At 51.2% G+C, this 21,959-nt stretch overlaps 2 protein-coding genes across 2 annotated transcripts; both read right to left on the bottom strand.

Annotated features, from left to right (window-relative positions):
• Positions 1-60: 60 nt before the first annotated feature.
• Positions 61-2,766, bottom strand: F2RL3 (F2R like thrombin or trypsin receptor 3). The gene is made up of 2 exons (XM_068996907.1): positions 2,679-2,766; positions 61-1,992 (listed from the first exon to the last, which is right to left on the bottom strand). Exons 1-2 carry the CDS (start codon positions 2,764-2,766, stop codon positions 923-925), a joined length of 1,158 nt encoding a protein of 385 aa, XP_068853008.1. The 3' UTR covers positions 61-922.
• A 4,306-nt stretch (positions 2,767-7,072) lies between these two features.
• SIN3B (SIN3 transcription regulator family member B) lies at positions 7,073-21,402 on the bottom strand. The gene is made up of 19 exons (XM_068997021.1): positions 21,298-21,402; positions 20,537-20,643; positions 19,603-19,756; positions 18,245-18,508; positions 17,711-17,854; positions 17,380-17,502; positions 16,817-16,906; positions 16,454-16,572; positions 15,616-15,823; positions 14,873-14,989; positions 14,281-14,519; positions 13,573-13,756; positions 12,752-13,346; positions 12,101-12,270; positions 11,402-11,575; positions 11,022-11,114; positions 10,650-10,744; positions 10,025-10,229; positions 7,073-9,654 (listed from the first exon to the last, which is right to left on the bottom strand). Exons 1-19 carry the CDS (start codon positions 21,400-21,402, stop codon positions 9,424-9,426), a joined length of 3,417 nt encoding a protein of 1,138 aa, XP_068853122.1. The 3' UTR covers positions 7,073-9,423.
• Between the last annotated feature and the right edge of the window lie 557 nt (positions 21,403-21,959).

Consider the following 21,959-nt stretch of genomic DNA (forward strand, 5'->3'; position numbering starts at 1 on the left):
ATTCGCGCTTTAGGCTGTCAAGCCTATGCTGGGAAAACTAAAGAATTAAGGAGCTCTAAAGAGGTTTATTGCTCGTTTTCTACCTGGCTGCTCACAGGGCTGTGCCCCAGTTGTGTCTGAGAGAGGAGCTGGCTGCATTTTGTCAGATTTGCAGCAAACCTGAGCACCTCTTTGATCAGAGACAGCTTTTGGCTGTGGGTGACATTACACGGAGGAAGTGTGGAGTACCAGAGGGTTTGCTCCATTCCTACTTTACTATTTTCCTTCATGAGACATCATTTTTTTACAAAATCCATTAATACAACCTTTGCCTCAAAGAAATTATGGATGCCAAGGGTGATTTGCAAATACAAGGATGAGTGAATGGGATTTTTGCACCTTTTACCAACAATGGACTGACATTACTGTGGGGTTGCGTGCAAATCAAGCCAAGAATGTTTTTGCTACACAAACCAGTGCTCTGCACTTTCTTGACAGACTGGTTTAGTTCAGGAGAGTATCTTCTGAAGCATTCAGAGACTTGGGGTTGCAATGTCTATTCTTTTTCAGTTTTAGGGGAAAGGAATATGCATTTAAGGACAGTGAGCAAGTCAGGAGCAGGACTAGCAGGCAGAGAGTAGTCAGATTAGGAACACCAGACCCAGATGTATGGGTAGGAGCATCCCTGGTGGTGTGTAGCCAGCTGAGAAGCTGCAGGCAGTGTCCCAGTAAAGGATGGATGTGTCCAGCACTCAGCATCTTGTCTGGGCAAAGAATCCCACAGCTCGGGTTTATTCAGCCTTATCCCTGTGCAGACAGGGAAAAGCACTCAGCTCCTGGGAAATGCTGCTCTGGGTGAAACTTGTGGAATTCCAGCCTCGCCTTCATCTTATCCCCACTGCGTGTTACGAGTGCCCTGGGAGCAGCGAGCCGGGCTGGAGGCTCACGCCAGCGAATGTTTGGAACGAGGCAGCGTTTCCTTGGAGGTCTTTAGGGAAGTGGTGGTTTTTTTGCTGCTCCTGAAGACTCTCCTCCTCACCTTCTCGCGGAAATCCTCAGACACATAGTAGTAGACGAAGGGGTCGGCGCAGCTGTTGCAGGTGCTGAGGGCCAGGCTCACCATGTAGCTGAGGTACAGGCGGCCGTGCAGCCTGGAGCAGGGGCTGGAGTAGTGAACCAGCAGCAGGACATTGCTGGGGGTGTAGAAAACCACGAGGGTGAGCACCACGAGGGCCGTGAGCTTCACGGCGTGGGAGTAGCGGCTGCCCCCGCGCAGGAGGACGCGCAGCACCGCGCCCGAGCTCAGCCCCAGCAGCAGCAGCGGCAGCAGGAAGGCGCAGGCGATCAGCACCACGAAGTAATAAAAGTAGAACCCGTCGTCCTCGTGCCGGGGCAGGACATCGTGGCACAGCGTGAGCCCTGCCCCGAGCAGGGGGTACGACTGCCGCTGCAGGGTCAGGGGCAGCGTGAGGGCAGCGGCGCAGAGCCAGACGGCAGCGCAGGTGCCGGCAGCCAGGGCGGGAGTGCGGAAAGCACGGGAAGAGAAGGGGTGAGCCACGGCCAGGTAGCGGTCGATGCTGATGCAGGTGAGCAGCAGCACGGAGCAGTACATGTTCCCGTAGAAGAAAGCCGTGGTGAGGCGGCACAGCCCTTCCCCGAAGGGCCAGTGGTTGCCCAGGAAATAGTAGGAGATCTTGAAGGGCAGCACGGAGATGAGCAGCAGGTCGGCGGCCGCCAGGTTCATCAGGAACACGGTGGAGGTGAGGCGCTCGGCCCTGGTGGCCAGCACCCAGAGGGCCAGCCCGTTGGCCGGCAGCCCCAGCAGGAACACCAGGCTGTAGAGGCAGGGGATGAGCCGGACGGTGACGGCGCTGCCCAGCTGGGCTCGCGTGGCCTCGGGGATCAGCAGGTAGGTGACATTGTTCACCGTGGCCTGGTGGCCCGGGATGGCTCGGGGACACGGGGTGATCTCTGGGGTGGTGGCCTGTTCATTGGTGCTGTTCTGAGAGTAATCTGGGAGAGGAAGGCAGCCTGTTACTCAGCAGAGCAGGCTGGAGACTGGAGGCTGCACGCCCAGCTCACCCCAAAGGCTGCTCGCTGTTTTCTGCTGGGGTCCCTGCAACTGGCAGTGTTCTGGAAAAGCTGTTGTGTGATGGGCAGAAAAAGCTGGCTGGCAGAATTAGGTGTGCAGGAGCCACCCTCAGCCACCTTTCTGAGAGTATACCCCATTCCTTTGCCCTGTGGTTTCTCGCAGCTCACAATGGACTTTGATGCTCTACAGCCATCAGCAGGCCAGGGAAGCCAGAGAACAATTCCCCTGTACAGCCAAGAACAGGCTTGGGAAGCCAGGGAGCAACTCCTCTGCCTGGCTCTCACAACAATGTGAAGGTCTGGAGCCACTCCAGTGTAAAGTCATGGCTCTGGGAGTATAATTAGCTAAGGATTTGGCTTTCAAGTCCTTTCTGGTTTACTGCTCCTCTATTTTTCCTTTCTCTTTCTAGTTTCTTCCACCCCAGCTTCTTTCTCTGCTATATCACCTCTGTCAAGCTCCTGCTTCAACTGGAGCCCACACCAAGTTCAATCCGAGCATCCTCCCGTGTGAACTCATTAAAAAAAGGAGTTTTCAGGGATCTTACAAAGGTCCCAAATACCCCGTACTTTAACAAGCAGCAGCTTTGCACCCAAAGGCACACACTCACCATCGTAGTCCGAGGCCAGGCAGAGTCCCCAGAAAGCACAGCAGAGCAGGAGTCTGTGTGGCAGCCGCCTGTTCCCGAGGGTCCCCATCCCAGCGCAGGGTCCAGTGTCACACCACAGTGCCAGAGCTGTGTGGGAGCAGCAGCATCAGTGACCCTGCTTACGCATTTCCTCCTGCTGGTCCTTAACTCTCGGAAGCAACGGGGCTTATCCTGGGCAGGATGAGGGAATGGAGGGGCTGTCACCACTGGCACGAGCGTGGGCTGCCCGAGCTCAGGCTGGACAAGCCCAGCGTCAGAATGTGGGACTGGGAGGGGCTTATTTATCCAGACCCAAAGTGTTTCAGGGCTGCACTTCGTCCTCAGAGCGAGATGGTGACTCAAGTGACTCATCTGGGTCTCCTTCCTGCTCCGTAATATTCCTGGAAATAACAAATGTGGTCGGGTTTGATGCATTTTGGGCATAAACAGAACCCACGCACCTCTGCCCGTGGGAGCGCCAGGCGTCCTTCCACTACAGAGACCCAAGTGGCTCTGTGGGTGATCCGAGGTCTTTTCCCAAACCCTGAGTCACAACACTTTCTGGTACTACAAACAGGAAGATATCCCAGATATCAGAGCTGCAGACCACACAGACCTCCCAGGGATTACATGGGGCTCTTGCAGACTCATATTCTGGCAATGGAAGGTTTTTGTGTCAGCCTTGCAGCCTCCAGATCAGGCTGGGCCCTTTGGAGTTCTGCTCTTTTATTCCTGCTCCATCTTCCTGGTTAAACAGGGGATGAAGCTCCTGCACCTTCTTGATTTTACTGCAGAGGATGGTTGAAAGTCCTCTGGGTTGAAGCTCTTTGCACTTGAAAGCACCAGCAGGAGCACCGTGGCACACCAAGGGCAAGTGGCAAAGTGAGGGAGACGCTTTGCTTCCTCTGATAACCACTGGGACAGGGAGAGCAGCTCCATCCACCAGGAAAGGGGCCTGCAAAGGGCACGCAGGAAGTCCCTGCTGCTGGGGAGATTACGGGGAGTTCCAGCCACTCCTGCCCCACAAAAAGCTGTCTTTTCCCAGAGCTGAGCAGTCCCACCCTGCACAATCCCCACTCTGCCTGGGATGAGAACTCGGAGCAGCATGTGGAGCTGCTGGTTGTGCCCAGAGGACAACTCAGATAATGCTGTAACAGGGACTGGCAGATGTTACCTGAGCCTTTGAGATCCTTTGCTGCCTGGTCCCCCCTTCTCTGACCCCCTGGGCAGGTCCCTTCTGTGCTCTGCTCTGCTCCCAAATCCCCTCCCATCTCCCGTGTCAGAGGCTCAGCGTGGCCCTGGCCATCAAGAGCGTAGGCCAGTGGGACAGGAGGTCATGGCTAGAGAGGGTGCTGGGGTTTGGGCTCTTCTCTGCAGTCCTTGCCTGGCTCTGCAGGGGAGGAAGGACAGGAGCTGGAGCCCAGGCAGTAGGAACTGTAAATTTGGTTTGGCAACCTGAGGAGCAGCTCGTTTCTTTCTCCTCCTCTTATGAATGGCCTCTTCTGTGAAGGTTGAAAATCTGAGCCTGGCTGCTGTTTGATGAGATTCTTCTATTCCAAGGAGAAAATGATCCTATTTCCTTTGCTTTCACCATATTCCCACATCCTTGTGCTGAGCATGTCGAGAGGTGGAGTTCCACTGGCAGGGAGAGGGAAGATGCAATGTTAGATGTTTTGCTTTTGTGATTCTCTCAGGATTTATGAACCATTACAGAATGACTCATGTGGCCACATATTTTCCATGCCTCAGCCAGGATCCTTTCCATGCTCTGTATGCAAAAAATTAGCCATAATCAGGTTCAGATAGTGTGCAAATCACAGCCCTGCTTCCTATGGGCAGGTCCCTGGAGTGGAGCAGAGAGGGGTTACTCATCGCTGCATCCTTCATTTTTCAGATGCTGTGTGATCTTTAGTGACTGCCTTAGATGCAGAACAGCTTGCCTGAAAATTCTCATGCCAGAGGTTTGTCACGGCTTGTTAACATCTCTTTAAGTCGTGTGATCCCTGCCCTGTGGGGTAACAATTTGGTTTTAAAGTAATTAATTGTGCAATAGATCATCTCCTGGGAGCAGGGGTTCTTTTATTCCAGGGCTCTGAACCCAGAAGATGTAATGCTGGAAACAGGCTGGGGATTTCAGAGCTCAGAGGGAGGGTATGGACACCACCTGGCCAGTCCCATACATCTTGGAGGCTTGGAAGAGCAAACTGCGGTGGGTAAGTGATGGGATTCGCTATTGCTGCTCCGTTCCAGCAGCTCCAGAGGGTTCCTGAGCAGCAGCTCGGAGCTGTCCCTGCAGGCTCTGTGTGTACAAGGCTCCCTCGAATCTCAGACACTGCCGGGTCCCCTCCTTGTCCCTGGGCCTGCCTGAGACTCTCCAGGGAATCCCCCTGCCTCTCCCTCCTGCTGGTCCCACGGCTCTCCTGTTCCTCTGGGGTTCCGCCCAACCTTTTCCCTGGGTGATTCCTCACATTCTGCTCAGCCTCACGCTGCTGCAGCGCTTCTGAGGAGGGAGGTTTTTCAGAACTGCTCTTCTGCTTGCCTGCAGTTTTCACTTCACACTGTAAAAGTCCATGTGAAGGCATTTTCCAGGAATGGTTGAAGCTTATCAACACCCCTAAAACTCACTCAGTGTTCTGGAATAGCTTTTTGGGGGCCTTTATCAGCAAGATAGTGGCACTGGGGTGGGGGCTACCTGGCCTGACACAGCCATCATCATCATTGTCATCATCATCACCATCATCATCATCATCCCTTTTCAGCACCAGGCCTCTTTAGATTCATTCTTTAGCACAGGTTAAGAGCTGCTAGATTTTGATTTAGTCTTCAAATTGAACAGGTGGTACATGGAGTTAGTTCTAATCCAGAGCAATGGCTAAAACATGAAGAAAACCTCTAATTATGTTTTCACACACAGTTCTAGACTCTCTCATTGGTTCACAGCCCTGACTCTCCTGGTGCATCCCTGTGATGTGGAAATACACAAAAAGAGTCCTGGAATGTTAAATGCTGAAGTCAGGTATTTCCTTTAGCAACTCTGAATTTACTATTGATACCTATCCCATCCTGCAAACCTGAAGGATATTTTTAAGCTGTTTGCTGTTGCCAGAGCTGTCCCCTCGCTGAGATCTCCAAGCACTCTTATGTCACATCTGGCTGGCCCTCGCCTCGAGCACAGGGAGCATCCCCTTTATGAGAGGGCCAAGAGAAGACTTGTGCAAAGTGGGCTGTGTCCTCTGAGACCCCACTGCCATCATTTTAATCAAATTATTCCGTGCAATTGATGCACCAGAGGATTGTTATTGGGAGAACAACAGCTTGTTTCCCTGTGAGCGACCAGGGGGCTGCACAGAGAGCAGAGCTGCCTTTTGTTATGGCAACGGAAGTGTTGGGGATGATGTAAAGGAAACTCCTATCAGCTCTGGGTCACATCACTACGGCTCAATTTGCAAAATCCACTCATTCATTTGTTGTGCAGAGCTCACAGGGAGCACAGTTAAACATGTTATTACCCAGGAATTTGGGGAGGTTGAGGGAAAGGCGGGTGGAGGGTTATTTTCATGGTTGCAGTTGTGTTGTCTTAACCTGTAGCAGATGTGCTTGTGGGGTTGGGAACTGGAATCAGTCCCTTCTCTTGAGCCCTGGTTGTGTTCAGTGTGTGATTCCTGGGGCCAGGCCTGGGCTGTGCCTCACCTCTGGCAAAGGTGCTGCTAGGAAGGAACCAGGCTGCAAGAAGGCACTGCCTGGCACAACACAATCCTAGAGCTGGGATCCCACAAGGATCAAATCCAACCCCTGGCCCTGCACAGACACCCCAACAAGCCCACCCTGGGCATCCCTGAGAGCGCTGTCCAAACGCTCCTGCAGCTCTGGCAGCCTCGGGGCCGGGACCATTCCCTGGGGAGCCTGGGCAGTGCCCAGCAGCCTCGGGGGGAAGAACCTTTCCCTGAGCTCCATGCCCAGCCCTGACCCAGCTCCAGCTGTTCCAATGTTTGCTTTTGAAACCTCTCTGTGGCAGAGCAACTGTGCCACCCCCTGGACTCCCTGCTCCCCTCCAGCCACGGGCTCCAGGAGAGGTTTTGGCAGCTCCCACATGAGTGCAGCCCCAGCTCCTGCGTGGGATCACTGCTGGGGGCTGCTTGCAGGAAATGTATTTCCCTTTTCCATTAACGAGTGCACTGCTCACACCCTCATGCAGCACTTGCTGACACACAGCTGCATCAGCACATCCTGCAGCCTGTCCAGGAACTGCTCGTTCAGCCTTTCAATTGCATTTTTCTACCATTTAAAATCCAGTTTCAGGTACAAGACAATCAATTCTCAGGGTTGTCACAAAGTTTAAATTAGTTGAAAAGAAAAACAAAACAGTGAGAGCTGCAGACTTTTAAAATCAGTATTTTATTTTACTTGAATGTGCAAATAAATATAAAAAAAACTACATTCAAGGAGCTGGCAAAGCAATTACAAGCCCAAAAGCAAAGATCCTTCAAACAAATGGAAGAACAAACTCTTGACTCAAGGTCGTGCAGATACACAGCTGAGACCCTCAGATATGAACAAGCCCCTCTCAAATCTGCCCATTACTCCCTTCACATCCCTTGCTACTCTCAGCTTCGAGACAATAGCACTGCAAAGGGCAAAAGTCTTGCTTAATCAGTTCAGATTATAAATTAAGGTTTACAAAATAAGGATGCTTAAAAATACCTGAAGTACACTTAGAATGGGTTGATGGAACAGGACGGTGCCCAGGTGTGGTGCCCACCTTGGGACACCTGGAATCAAACGCATTTTAAGCCACAAGTTGCCACCTATTTTCTAGTAAACAGTTTTCTGTATCATAAAACCATAAAATTTGGCACAATTGTCATCTCCACTGGGAGACAGCAGAGAGGTGAGCAGGACTGAGGTGTGTTTTAGTGAGCTGGCTGGAAGGGAAAGGGGGACACCGTGCTTTGCACTGGGCTTGTCCCCCTGCTCCCCCCAGCCCTCGCAGAGCCACGTGCTCTCTTATCACTCCCTGCAACGAGGGCAGGGGAAGAACCTTCAGATCATTTCAGGAACCAAAGTTTAGCAGAGACCCAGATGAGGAGAACATGGGTTCTTGATGAAAAGTCTCTGCTGGCAGTGGTTGTGCAAGTGGCCACGAATGCCAGAGAGTGGCCTCCCTCCTTCCCTCCCACAGATTATTTTGCAGAAAAGACAAAGACTCAGGACAGTTTTCTATTAAACGTACCCCAAAGGCCAATTTTTCTACTGTCAAGTGAGACAATTGCGAAACCAAATGTCGTACAGTGGAAATAACCCAGGACAAATCCTACAGGCTGCTCCTTAGGTCTGGCAGAAATCATAACCTAAAAATCAAAGCCACAGAAAGTTTCAGGGTGGGGGTTTATTGCCCCAAAAGCCAGGGAGAAGTTGGAAGCAAAGCTGAAAGGAGGCTGGGTATGCCTCAAAACATTATGTTTGTAATACACTCCACGGACAGCGTGCTTGCCCTTGGCCCCTGTAAAACAGGAGTGAAGTCACAGTGGGGCTGCAGGACAGACACGAGTAAATTTCCTTGATTTCTCACTAGATTAAGTCAGGTGTAGTGCTCTGCACAGATCAGGGCAGGCTGTGTTAGGCTTCACGGCAAAAAAAGCTTCGATAGCAGTACGGCTGCTGCAGTGGAAAAGCTCGTCCGGGATGGTTGCGGCTGGATCTCACACTGCTCCTCGCAGAGTTCCTGTGTCCCTGCAAACCCAGCGCCTGTGCTGACCCAGCAGAAACAGGAGAGTCCAAGGGCCAGAGCTCAGCTCCCAGCTGTGCTCCGGGAGCTCCATCTGCCGATGTCACCGACGTGGTGCAGCCCCGTGGAGCGCCGGAGGCCGGGCATGCACAGGGAAACGCCGGGAAACGCCCAGCTCCGGAGCTGCCCACCAACATGCAAAACACAAATCCAAAAACCAGGCCAGACCTCGCAATGGATATTCCTCCCCATGGATATTCCTCCCCGTGCATATTCTAGAAGGCAGAGTCTGCAGCAGGTCCTCAGCACCCAAAGCAACACCGGCAGCTGGGGGGCCTCAGCCGGGCATCGCTCCCATCCCAGCACCACAGCTCAGAGTTCTTCCCCTCAGTTCATGCTCCAGAACACTTGGTTGATGAGGAAGGGTCAGAGCCTGGAGTGCTGGCCCGTGTCAGTTTTGGCATTTTTCTCACCAGAGCACCAGGAACAAGAGTCATTTGTTGCCTCATTGGTTCACAGGGATAACAAAGCCCCCCTTGTGCCAGGGGCTCTCAGCCCTGCTGGCACTCCCAGGTTACGGTGAAGAGTTCTGCAGGCTCCAAGATGGCATAAAGTCAGGAAGATACAGAATATTAAACCCTTCGAAGTGGAAGCAGCTGCCAGCATCTGCTCAAGCACCAGCCCAGCTCCACCTCTCCAACAAAGCCACTAGTGGTAGCTCACCCCCTCACTGAGCTGGTCAGCAGTGGCCTAAAGCCAGGAAACTACTGAAAAGTGTGTGGCAATGCCAAGAGCCCCCTTCCCATAAAAGCTTTTAGAAGTCTCTTCATGATGGCTGGAGGATTACACTGCAAGGAGACAAGTCTATGCCATATGGAAAATACACGATAATCCAAAGTAAAATGCTGTTTGGATAAATATCATTAATACATACATTGCATTCCCACCACTATTCTCATAGTAAATGTGCTTCACCAGCAACGCTCTGACTCGTCTGGGTGCTCAGGGTGAAGCGGGACGGCGGCTGTACTGCACTCTGTATCTGTTCACTGGCACCCCGTGGACATTCACTGTCTCACACGTGGTTTTGCAGGGCACCATCTCCTCGTCCTCGTCCCCCATCAGCCAGTCTTGAACCACATCCACGGCCTCCATGGACACGTTCTCCTCCAGCCACCGGTTGTGCCACTCCTCAAACTGCTGGTGGTGCTTCAGCAGCACCACGGGCTGGACCTGAGAGCAGGACAGTGAAGATCACTGAGAGGTTCCTGGGGGAAAAGCCAAAGCCCTCAGCTCTACCTGAGATGTGCAATGCTTTGGGCACCACACAAACAGGAAACCACAGACCTGCGTTTAACCATCTCTATTTCCTAATGTTTGCCACTCCCACTTAAAATTTGCATGTAAAGAAAAGACTGCTAAGCTAACCCAAAGCACAGAGAATTTACCAGCTCTCCTCCATGCTACACCCAACACACAGTAGTAGCTTCTGGGTGTAGCTTGCAGGAATTCAGCCACAAGAATTATTGGTCCCTGCGTTTTGGCTCCCACCCTCAACCTCTGCTACTGCCTGGGCTGCACAGGGAGTAAAAGGGAGATGTACCTGCTTGGCTCTGCAGAGAGCTCCTCTCCTGTACATGTAATCCTCGGAGTTCATGATGAACATCATCTTGTGGGTGTTGAGCTTGAAGCGACAGTCGACGTTGCAGGCGCTCTCCACCCCGATCAGCCGCTTCCAGGAGCTCTTGACCTCGCTGCGCAGGGCCCTCACCTGCTTGCACTGCCACTTGCGAAACCTCTTCAGGTTTCTGGAACAAAACAAGGATGACAAAGCATGTATCACACACTTGGTTATCCATTCTCCTCATATGACAGGGCTCACAGCACAAGTATGGAACTTGTATTCGCGTGTTTCGTTTTTTAGGCTCTCTCTGGGATGTTCCTCAGTAAGCTCTGACAAATATTTAGTGAAATGGGAACAAAGTAGACCCAGAATCCCATCCAGAATCCATCCCGCTCCATTCCAAACAGTTCCATGAGCAAACCTCAGTGCAGTGGTCATAAATTTCTCTTTCAGCATCGCTGTGTGGCTCACTGGGCTGGAGCAGCCCCTCAAAAGTGACTGCATTTCCCCGGGACTGGCACATCACCCAAACCCACTGGCACACGGGCAGCGAGGAGGCAGCAGCAGCTGCTGCAGGTGTGGCTCAGGGCAGGGAGCAGCTCACCTTTGCAGAAAGACCGGTTTCAGGAGGAAGCCATCATTCTGGTTGTTGGGAGCTCCTTCCACCCCAACGTACTGCTCCATGTAGTTTGCCAGGTGCTACACAAGGGAGACCAATTCAAGTGAGATTTCACTTCATCAGGACAAACATCACTGCAAAGAACTTGTTTCTTTCCAAGCTGTTTATTCTGAGGCTGATTTATGTTGAAACTCTTTTGCTAATACACCACTTCTGTCAATGGCCACAGCCCCTGCCCACCTCCCAAGCAAACTTGTCCTCCTGGCAAAGTCTCACATTTTGGAAGAAGAAAGCAGGGAAAGCATTCTTAGACATCTGCTTTGTGGTACACAGACTCCATGGTCACTGTGGTATTACCTGGACCTCCACAGGATCTTCTGTCTGCGTTTCTTCTGTATCCAGCAGCTCAATGGTCATGATCACCTGTCCTTTCCTCTGGAGAAACATGACCTGTGATAAAGTTACAGAAAATATTTGCTGCAGGGGTTGACAATAAAAAGCTGCATATTCACAAGTCATTTGGACAACAAATAGAAGCTAGGAGAGAAGCAGCAAGGCTTCTCAGTGAGCCACAATATCCCCTCATTGTCTGTGCTCTGATTTTGGTACCTTCTTTCCACATTGCTCACTCTCACCTTGGAGCTTCCAAACCCACTTCTCCCAGGTCAAGTGCCACTTGGGAGATTTTCTGAAGTTTTTCAGTGATTTTCTGAAGTTCCCTGGCAGCAAGGTCTTACCTTGAAGCAGTTCTCATCTGCCATGCACCGTTCAGCCTTCCACTGGTAGCTGGTCTCCTTTGCTGCCCGGACACAGCGGGATGACAAATTACCCCCAGCAGCTCCTCGCTTCCTCTCGTTCAGGTAGAGCTCAACCACCTTCAAGCAGATGTCATCGCTCACTAGATGGTGAAGCTTCCATTAAAAAAGGGGGAATTCAGTCAGCAGGCCTGGGCCAGGAGTTAACTCTAGTGTGTCATGAAAGGAGTGTAAAACTCAGCATGGCATCACACTCAGCTGAAGCAGAAAACTCCAGAGACTTCCCACATTTCACTCTCTTTTTCATGAGTTTGCAATAAAAGGAACAGAGGAGAGTGAAGGGCTGATGTGCCTTAACTAGAAAACTACAGCTGGAAGACTGATTTGAGTAAGAAGAACAGGACATTTTTTGTGTTGCTTTAGATGTATTTTGGGGATGGCAGAATTTTGAAAAGACTGGAACTCAAAAAACGTTGGGAAAGGCCAGAAAGAGTAAATCCCCATAGGTAGTCCCTGGATGGAAGCTGAATTCTCTCACTAAACTTCTGCTGGGACATTTCCCTGTCAGATAGAACATTTCCCTGAATTTGCTCCAAGCTCAGTGCCCCGTTGCTCTGCAGGGCACTGGGAGAAGCCTGGCTGTGTGTGAGGGGTGATGTGCAGCCCCAGCACAGCCCTCACCTGGCGCACGATGTTCTGCACCAGCTTGTCCATGGTGAAGCCGATGTAGGCGTGGATGGTGAACATCTCCCGCAGGGTGTCCTCGTACTGCGTGGGGTCGATGTTCCCGTCCAGCAGGCTCCTCACCATGTCCAGGAAGGCTGGGTAGTACTCCTCCAGCTCCACCTCACCTGGCCAGGGGAAAGGGCGTTCATTTCACGCACAGAAAATGCAGAGTGAAGTCAAGCAGTGCAAGAGGCAGCACTGCTCAAGAACCACGAAACCCAGAGTAGAGAGTGACATTACAGACAGGCAGTTCCCTGCCAGGTGCCCTGAGAGGCTGGGACAGTTTCCCTCATGCACTTCCAGGACTGCCCTGGGCAATAACTATTTCCTTGTGGGGCTGTTTACATTGTAAATCAAAGTGATGGGTTCCTACAATGAATTCCTACAATTCCTACCTGAGAACACCTGAGCACAGTGGGCTGGCAGGAAGCCTCTGTGAACCAGCCCATGACACACTGACTGCCCTGCTAAAGGAGCTGTGTCCACAACTCACAAATACGAGGACTGCACCTCCACACCCCTCACAGAGCTGCCTGCTGGTCCCAGTTACCCAGACATAAACAATGGAGCACTGGCAACCAGGGCATTAACCTGCATTATTCTTACTTGGCTGCTTTAGTCTTAGCTCCATGGCTGGATCATTGGTTTTTTCTTTCCTCCCTTCACAGAGGAGCTTCTCTCTCTCTTTCTCAGTCCGATATTCCAGAAGCTGCTTCTGGGCCTGGCGATAAATCTTTAGGAGCCTGGAGCACAGAGTCTGGTGAAGGCGGAGGAAGAAATACCAATTATTATTGACAAAGAAGAGGCTGTAAACATCATCCAGGGTGTTGTGGGGCTCAGCAGCTGTAACATCACAGAAGGTTGCTTTGGTCTCCAAAGGACTGCTTGGAGGCCCAGGCACGTGTTTTTTCCGCAGCTCAGGAGTATCCAGGTTCTGCCCCTGGTGGTTTTCTCTGTCCTCATCGGTTGATTCCTCAGAAATGTTGTGCTCAGGTGGCTGAGAGAAGAACAGCTCGGGTATGAAGTGATGCACAATCTGCCTGATGGTTGCCTGATCCTCCTTTTGGATGGTGGGCTGTCTCTTCACGTAATAGCTGATAAGAGATGCTGCATCTTCCAAAATCTGTTTATCTTCATAGATAAAGATAAGATGAGGCTCATTCGTGGATGAACTCCTTCCCTCTGAATGCTGCTCCTGATGCTGTAATCAAGAAACAAATAGATTAAAATCCTTCCAATCCATGCTCAAGAGCCATTCCTGCCAGGAGAAATAAACCAGTATTAACGCTGTGCTTGGGACAGCTGTTTTTGACCGAGAAATCTCCCGATTTCCAACCACTTCCACACGGTCCCAGGTGCCATGCACACATCTAGGTCACGCTGCCAAGGAAGGGCATGGAGGAGGGGTCATTCCCTGTCATACACACCTCGTCATAGACACTCTCAATTTCATTCAGCAAGCTCTTGGAGCGCAGAGCTTTGGTGTCGTTCTGCTTGAAGTTGACGGCCTGGTGGTCCAGGGATTTCAGATAGGCCTTCTCATACTGCTCCCTCCAAATCTTGTTAAAGCCCTGCTGGGCCTCCCTCCATTCCTCCTCTTTTGCTTTCAATCTGCATAAATGAACAGTCAGTTCAGGGAGACAGGCACAGAAACACACCCCAAACATTTTAATGTAGCCAGCTGTGGTGCAGCAAGAAGTTTTCAGTGGAAAACTGGAATTTATTCCCGGAAGCAATAAATAAACTTGAAAAAGCAGCAACGCTGATAACAACTTATCCTTTGAAACAACACCAACAAAAAACAGTTCACAGAATCACCGAATCATTTAGGTTGGAAGAGACCTCTGAGATCATTGAGTCCAACCTTTGACCAGTCACTGCCTTGACAACCAGACCAGAGCACTGACTGCCACATCCAGCTGTTTTTTGAACACCTTTAGGGATGGCAACTCCACCACCTCCCTGGACAGCCCCTTCCAGTGTTTAACAACCCTTTCTGTGAAGAAATTCCCCCTGATGTCCAACCAGAACTTCAAGTAGAGCAGCCTGCAGCTATGTCCTCTTGTCCTGTTGTTTAAAAATGCTTTAAAAATCCCTTATCAGCTTCTTAAAGAACACAGAACAGTGGGAATTACCTCTTAAGAACAACGGGAACAGCAGTAACTGGGTTTTTCTTAAGACTCTCGATGATCTCTGGTGCTTTGTCACCGTAGATGCGATAGATGGCCCGGCGCTGGATCACTTCTGAGGTTCCCCCCAAACAATCATCCAGGCGAAACTTCTCCTGATCCTCCTGGGTCAGGCGGGACAATTTCTTCTGCACACTCTCCAGCACACGGATTGTGGCTAAATTGGTCTCCAGGACAACATCCAGCTGTTGAGAGTTCCCAGAAAACACAGGGTCAGAACAGGCAGAGCAGGAACACAGAGAGCAGCAGCAGCCCACGTTTGTGGAAGGTGTTCCAGCCCCATGGGTGGAGCCAGGAAGCATCAGGAAGGTTTTTACTGGAAAGCAGACCTCTGCCAGTTCTCCCAAAGGTCACATGCAATTTAGAACTGGACTCATGCCTAAGAAGAACTATTAGACTCCAAGCACAACACACCAAACTCCATCTCAAACCTATAAACGCTAATAGAACTTTCAGGAACTGGCCACCAATTAATTCAGCAAAATCCAGAGGTTTTGCTTTCTGAGGAAGCAGAAAGGGAGCTCAGCAGCACAGGTACCTCAAAGCGCTCGTCCTCGCAGCGGTGCAGCTGCTCCTCGTAGGGAGTCTTCTTGGAGCTCACAAAAGTGGAGTCTTCAGACCAGGATGGAAATGAAACCCAAGTATCATTTAACACCTGCAACAGTGCAAAGACACGACATTGAGCAGGGCCTTGTGAGCCCAGAGCTGTTCTCATGGGGTTTTCTCTCTCATCTCTTTGCAGAGTTCTTCCCTGAGATTCTGTAGGACATTACAGACCTAATTCCCAGGTCACTGCTCCCCAGATTTGAGGTCTGTGTGGAACTGCTGGGCTGCTGCTCAGAAAACTCAAAAACACCTTCACTATCACCTCACACACAGAGATCACTCTGAAGTGATCAGCAACTGTAAAAAAAAGGAGACAGAGCTCTCCACAACAGTGGGAATGGGGCCTCAGGCAGTGCCTCACAGGGCTCTTCCAGAGAAAAATTGTTCCCAAAGGTCATACTGGCCCACTGCTAAAAAGTTAATTCCAGGGTATTTAATATTCTTTTCTGTCTATAGGAACACATTTGTGTCTGCACACGGACTCGAAAGGTATTAAAGATGTGATTTGAGACGGGTTTAGATAAAATTAGTAAAATGTGGGTACTATTTCAATAAATTGGCTGAGTAAAGGGAATCAGCACTGAAGAGGGGACTCCACATGCAGAAGTTGTGGAGCAAATGGCCGCGCTCCAATTTCTGTGTGTTCAGGGATTGAACAGCCTGATCCCAAAGTACCTCCTTGCAAATGGCTGTTCTCCCACTGCACTTTGGCTGCTGGTAGGTTTTTGGGAGAGCTCGGTAACTGGATCCGATGCGTTTGCAGGAAGCGTAATCAATTTCCCGGCTCATTCCATCCCCGGAGCGGTCGCTCAGCGGAGAAGCAAAGGAAAGCTCTTTCACACCAAGGAAGGACTTGAACTGTGCAAAGAGTTCTGGGAATTTCCTTCAAAAACACAAGTATTTTGTTATTTCACTGTGACACTTTTAGAGTGGTTAATGCGTGTCATAAAAGGGAGGCAGAAATATCTAAACAAACTCAGCGTTACAGGGAGAAATCTTTCACCAACATCTCACCTCTGCTATCATTCTCTCTGAATTGCTTTAAGGGTTTTTTTACTTAAGGCAGGAAAACGATTTCCCTTCACTACACAAATGCTCCCCTAAAGTGCCTGAGGAGAAACTGATCCTTGCCATTTGACTCTCCCTCTTCTGCTGCAAGCCAAACAGCTCAGGAGGCTCACAGCAGAGCTGGAGCTATTTATCCTTCTCACAGCCCTGCTCTCAGATTTCATGTTTATACCTTTATTACACTTTGAGATATTAAACAGGGAGTGTGAACAGAGAGAGGAAAATGTTTCCTCAAAATACTCGTTAAGAGCTGCACAGATAAATTTAAAGGTTCAGATTTTATTACTCCTCCTTTTGGATTACCGTTCAATTTCTTGTGCGCTACCCAGGACATAGTTCTAAATTAAATCCGAAACTTCTGTAACAAAGTTCACAATGTGTCCAAAAAATAACAGAGTAGGACCTACAAAGTACCACAGGGCAGAGAAGTAAGTTAGTAACTTACCCTAAAAAGGGTGTAACAAGCTGGAGCAACTCAGAGCCAGAGACCAACTCTTGGTTGAAGAGAGCGATGCAACGGAGAAAATTTTCATAGACCTCCTGACTCTTGAGCACCCTGCGCACCTACAGCAGTTTGGAGAGATGATCACATCACCTGAATGCCACCTGTACTTAGAAAATTATTCATTATCTGTCTAGTCATCTTCCAAACCCACCTATTTTTACTTTTGTCGGTCTTTCTCTACCACTTGAAAAGTCAGGGAACGTCTTAAGTGCTGACACAAATTATACACAAAACCAACCAATTAACAACCACATAAAAGGCTGAAGATAAGTCCAAAAATGTGAGAAAAGAACAGTTACTGACCTTGTCAAAGAAGGAAAACTCTTGCAGCGTCCCATATTTCCCCACTGTCGCAACTGACAGATCTTTGGTACCTCGCAGCTTCATTTTCTTCTGTTAAAAGAACAAGCAGTTATATTTAACATGTTGTGACTCAAATGCCATCAAATTCCACTCTGTTGACACAGAACAGCTCCCTGCAAAGGCTGAGACCCTGCATTTCCCCAGCAGTGACCTGGCATTGCTGTGTCACGTCCTCACAGCAATCTCTGTCAAATGTCTCCCAGCTAAGAAGAAACAACAAAAAAAGAGAATCACTTGAGATTCTGCACAGAAGCAATAAATTGTCCCTTTCCAGGGCCAATACTTAGTACAGAAGGTTGTGATATTTACTATCAAACATGTTACCACACACATTTAAGCATGCATTAAAAATTCCCTTTTTCTACAGTAATTAAAATAACTCAAAATTTTGTTTTTCATACACCTACATACATCAAAGACACTACTCATGACACCTTTATCTCAGCAATTACTAAGCACAAGTAATATCAGGTTATTCTAAGTTTTTACTTGCTGAAAGATACCTTTGCTGGGCCAGAAACAGGACGCAGCAGCAGTGGCCTGGATCGCTTTTTGCTGTGCTCCAGATTCTTCTCATGCTCAGTTTTCTGGACACTGTTCACTTCACATGGTCCATTTCCTGTGAACTGAAGTAAATAAATAATGATTTCAACATTCTTCTCTCAAATAAAGAATCCTAACAGGACACAGAGCATGTGGTTAAGTCACCTGTTCTGGGAAAATCCAAACAATGAAGAGGAGCAATGCTCATTACTGGCTGTATGATTTCCCACGTTTTGCATATTCTACATGCAGACAGAGCATTCAATATCCTGCCCTGCTCTCAGCACATACCAAAGACCTTTTTGCCTCTGGGAGGAACTGTCCAAATTCCGAGAGCAGATCCTCCTGTCCCCGGAACAGATTGGCCACTTCAGTGAACACTTCCTCCTCGGACATGCCCCGGAAGGGTCGGCCCTTGGTGTTCAGCTGTTCTTTCTGAAAAGATACACACAGACGTTCAACAGAGTCAAAAAATATCTCACTCTGACAGAAAACTCATCCTGAGCCAGAAACACCAATGCCACAGAACTTGAAAGGACTCTGAGCCAGCCCCAGGTTGTTACAGGGCCTCCTTTCACACACAGGATCACAAAATCAGCTGAAAGTGAGTAAAGACAGATCTGGCTACAACCTCTTTACACCCTGAAAAGTTCCACAATTTTCACACTCTTTGTCATTTCCTGTGAATATCTACAAGGCATTTGTTGGATAAAGACCAGTCCTTGGGACTCTAAGTCTGTTTAATAGACAGAGATTAAATTTGACAACTACGACTCCAACAGCTCCAGTGCCAACCCACCGCCTCTTCCACGGAAGGCTTTTTACCTGGTAAGTGTGAAGAATTTCTAGAAAGGATCTGTAAATCTCTGGATGGTCAAGGAAACGTGTTTTGATCTTATTCACATAACTGATGGCATTATTGAACTCCACGGAATCAGATTCCAAGGGAATTTGGGATTTATCTTCTTTGTAGGGAAGCTGCTGCCGAAATTCCTCGGAGCAGTCGCTGTGGTTGTGGGAGTTCTCCTGGGAGTAGTGCAAGACCAGCCCACTGCCAGGGAGCGTGCTGGGAACGGGCTCTGGGGGCACCTGGGGGCACAGGACACACGAGATGTGTTGGAAAAGGATCAGGGACCAGCTCCACAACAACCCAGCAGCAGTGCTGGCAAGATCTCCAGCTAAAAAATATTGTCACACGAAGAAGGAAGAAAAAGCATTTCAGTCACTAAACAATTTCCCTGCCTGGTTTATTAACTCCATCATTTAAAATAACCCCCGAAGTTCTCCCTGGTGTAGGAACCACCTGACTTGTGGCTGTCACAGCCTTATTGGCCTCACCTGAGAGGCTGCACCAAACACCCCCCACTGCAGGTCCTGCTACCACTGGTTATTGCAGAGGAACTGCAGTTTTGAGCAGTGTATTAAACATAAGGCCCTTACAGATGTTAATTCCTAAGCAGCAGAGAGATTTGAGGGAGCTGAGATCTAAAAGGTAGTTCCTGCTACTAACTGGAGTTAAACCACAAGTTTATCAGCAGAATTCAGTTTATGGCTCTGTTTCAGCTCCACAACCACACAACAACAAAAAACAAGCAGGGGCAACATCCATCTGTACCCCAGCAGATGTGTTTCTCACCAACAGTACCTGATGGGGATTCCATGATCTTTAAAGACCTTTCCCAGCCTAAACAATTCAATGCCTGTTCTGTGTACTTTTGCCTATTGCCAAAACAAGTCTCCTGGTTTATCAGTGGAAGACTGGAAGTGCAATTCTTCCAGGATCTCTCATTGAAATTTGTCACCGCCTACAACCCATATTGGGAACCCATTTAACAATGTCAGGCCAATGACAATTTCAGTTTCCAAATCCGACTGAAATATTTGGTCTTGAAGTGGGGTTTTCATGCAGAATCATCATTCCTGTGTAAGTCAAACTACCAGGTTTGAGAATAAATTGGGAGTTGGAACTAGGTGATCTTTAAGGTCTCTTCCAATCCAAATCACTCCATGACTCTTTGAATAAACATTTAAATTTATATTACACCCATTATCACAGGCTTTGAAAACCACCTAAACACCTCAGCAACATGCACTACACATAAATCTCCACAGCCTAAACTTTGCAAACGTGTCCAGTGACCCATGGAACAGTTTATTTAGAGAATAAGAGCTCTGTGACCTACCTGACTATTCAGAGGTGACTGTATACTTAACTTCCCATTCTTTGGAATTTCTATCCTGTAGCCCAGAGGAAGAAAGGCATTGAATCCTACAATGAGGTCAGGATGCTCATGGAAAAGCTGAGAAACACGTCGGATGACTCCAGGTGTGTCAATGCTAAAATTGAGAGGGGCTTGTTACTTTCATCCAAATCAGAAACACAAGCCCAGAAAATGCCAGAGGGATGTGAAGCATCTGGTAACTTAGGGATACAATTCTTTAAAAAAAAAAAAATAGCCCAGTTAGATGGAATGACCACTGCAGCCTCACCCTAGGAATGTTATCCATGGAGAGGAGAGATGAGTGTGCAGGTTGGCAAAGGGGTAGGACACCCACCACCTCCAGGGCTGCCAGGCCAGAGGTTCTGTGCTCAGGCTGCTTCACTTATTTTCAAGATCTCAGAGTGGAAAGTAAAAATAGATTTCCCTTCTGTGGATTTCACCTCTGGAAAATTATGGGATGGGCAGAAGTTCTCCAACTCCGTGTGACTGCACCACTGGGGGACAGACCAGTAAGTTGCAGAGGGGGAATGATGGGGTGAAGGCTGGGGGGCCCTGCACAGGCAGAGAGACCCCACAAAGGCTGAGACCTAAGGGAATGGCTGGAGCTGTGTCAGGGCTGGGCATGGAGCTCAGGGAAAGGTTCTTCCCCCCGAGGCTGCTGGGCACTGCCCAGGCTCCCCAGGGAATGGTCCCGGCCCCGAGGCTGCCAGAGCTGCAGGAGCGTTTGGACAGCGCTCTCAGGGATGCCCAGGGTGGGCTTGTTGGGGTGTCTGGGCAGGGCCAGGGGCTGCACTGATGATCCCTGAGGGTCCCTTCCAGCTCAGGATATTCTGGGATTCTGTGAAAGGTTGAGGAGCTCCCCAGAGCACCCCAGGATGCAGGACCTGGGCTTTACCTCTGGCTTTTGAACTCCTTCATGATTTCCAGGAAGCCGTTGTAGGTGGCAGGGTCGCTGCCAAAGCGGATCTTCACCTGGTCCAGGTAGGAAAGTGCATCTTCCACCTGTGGGGTGAGAACACGGTGAGGCCCAGGCAGGGGGAACAGGCCCTGGAGCCCCCCACGGCCCCAGAATTGGGGCGGGGGCACCTCAAGACACTGTAGCGGGTGGGAACCAGCCCCGAGGGAGTCCCACAGCACTGGGGAAGGGCACTCGGTACCAGGTGAGGGGGCCGGAGGAGGGCAGGCCCCGGTGGGCACCACGTACTGGGGAGAGTGGGCTTCCCGTAATTGGGTGTAAGGGCACGGACGGGGCACGGTACCGGGGAGCCGGGAACAGGTCCCTGGGGAGGATGACCGCAGCACCAGAGAGGAACAGCTGGGCCGAGGAGGGGGGCACGGCCCAGGGGAAGGGGGAACAGGCCCGGGGAGCCCTCAGGGTACCGGGGGAACAGGACGCGGCCCCAGGGGACCCCACGGAACCAGCGGAGGAGGGCGGGGGAACCCCTGGCGCGAAGGGGACAAGCCCCAGGGACACCCCCCAATACCGGCGGGCGAGAGACAAGCCCCGGGGGACGAGTTCAGCACCGCGGCCGGGGCCGGGCAGGTCAAGGTGGGGGCGGGCGGGGCCGTCCCGGGGGGGTGAGGAGCGGCCCTTCGCGGGGGCGGGGAGGGTGGGAAAGGGGCGATCGCGGCCGCCGGGGCGGTCCCCGCACTCACGTGCACCGGCAGCTTCTCGTGCGGCGCGGCCCGGCCGCCGCCGCCGCCCCAGCGCGGGGCGCTGCCTCCGCCGGCCCCGCGGCCGCCGCCGCCCCCCGCCGCCATGTTGGAATCGGGCGGGCGAGCACGGCCCCGGCGGCGCGCGCGGCCGCTGCGTCAGCGCGCACGGCCCTGGGCACGCCCCCGCGGCGCGGCCCGCCCCCCGATTGGCCACGCCCCCGATTGGCCGCGCCCCCGATTGGCCGCGCCCCCGATTGGCCACGCCTCTGCACCGCCCCTCTCCGCGAGGCCACGCCCCCCGTCCTGAGGCCGCGCCCCCCGCCGCCGCTTCCGGCCGTTCGAGCGCCGCGGCGGGAGCGGCGCCTCAGGGAGCGCCTCAGGGAGCGCCGGGGCCGCAGCGGAGCCTGAGGGGGAGCAGGGCCTGCGGGGCCCGAGCTGGAGGACCCCGCGGGGGTCTGCGAGAGCCTGAGGGGGCTGTGGGATTGTAGGGAGTCTGGAGGAACCGGGGGCTGAGAACTGGAACTGCCGGGGCTGGAGGAACTGCCTCTGGTTCTGTGGGGCTGAGGGAGCCGGGGGGTGTTGGAGGGGTTCAGATGGGGCTGAAGGAGCCATGGGGTGGCTGGGGGAGCCCGGGAGGGCTGGTGGGGTCCGAGGGGGTTGGA

This window comes from Aphelocoma coerulescens, chromosome 28 (genome assembly GCF_041296385.1).
Source record: "Aphelocoma coerulescens isolate FSJ_1873_10779 chromosome 28, UR_Acoe_1.0, whole genome shotgun sequence".
In the NCBI taxonomy this organism is placed as follows: domain Eukaryota; kingdom Metazoa; phylum Chordata; class Aves; order Passeriformes; family Corvidae; genus Aphelocoma; species Aphelocoma coerulescens.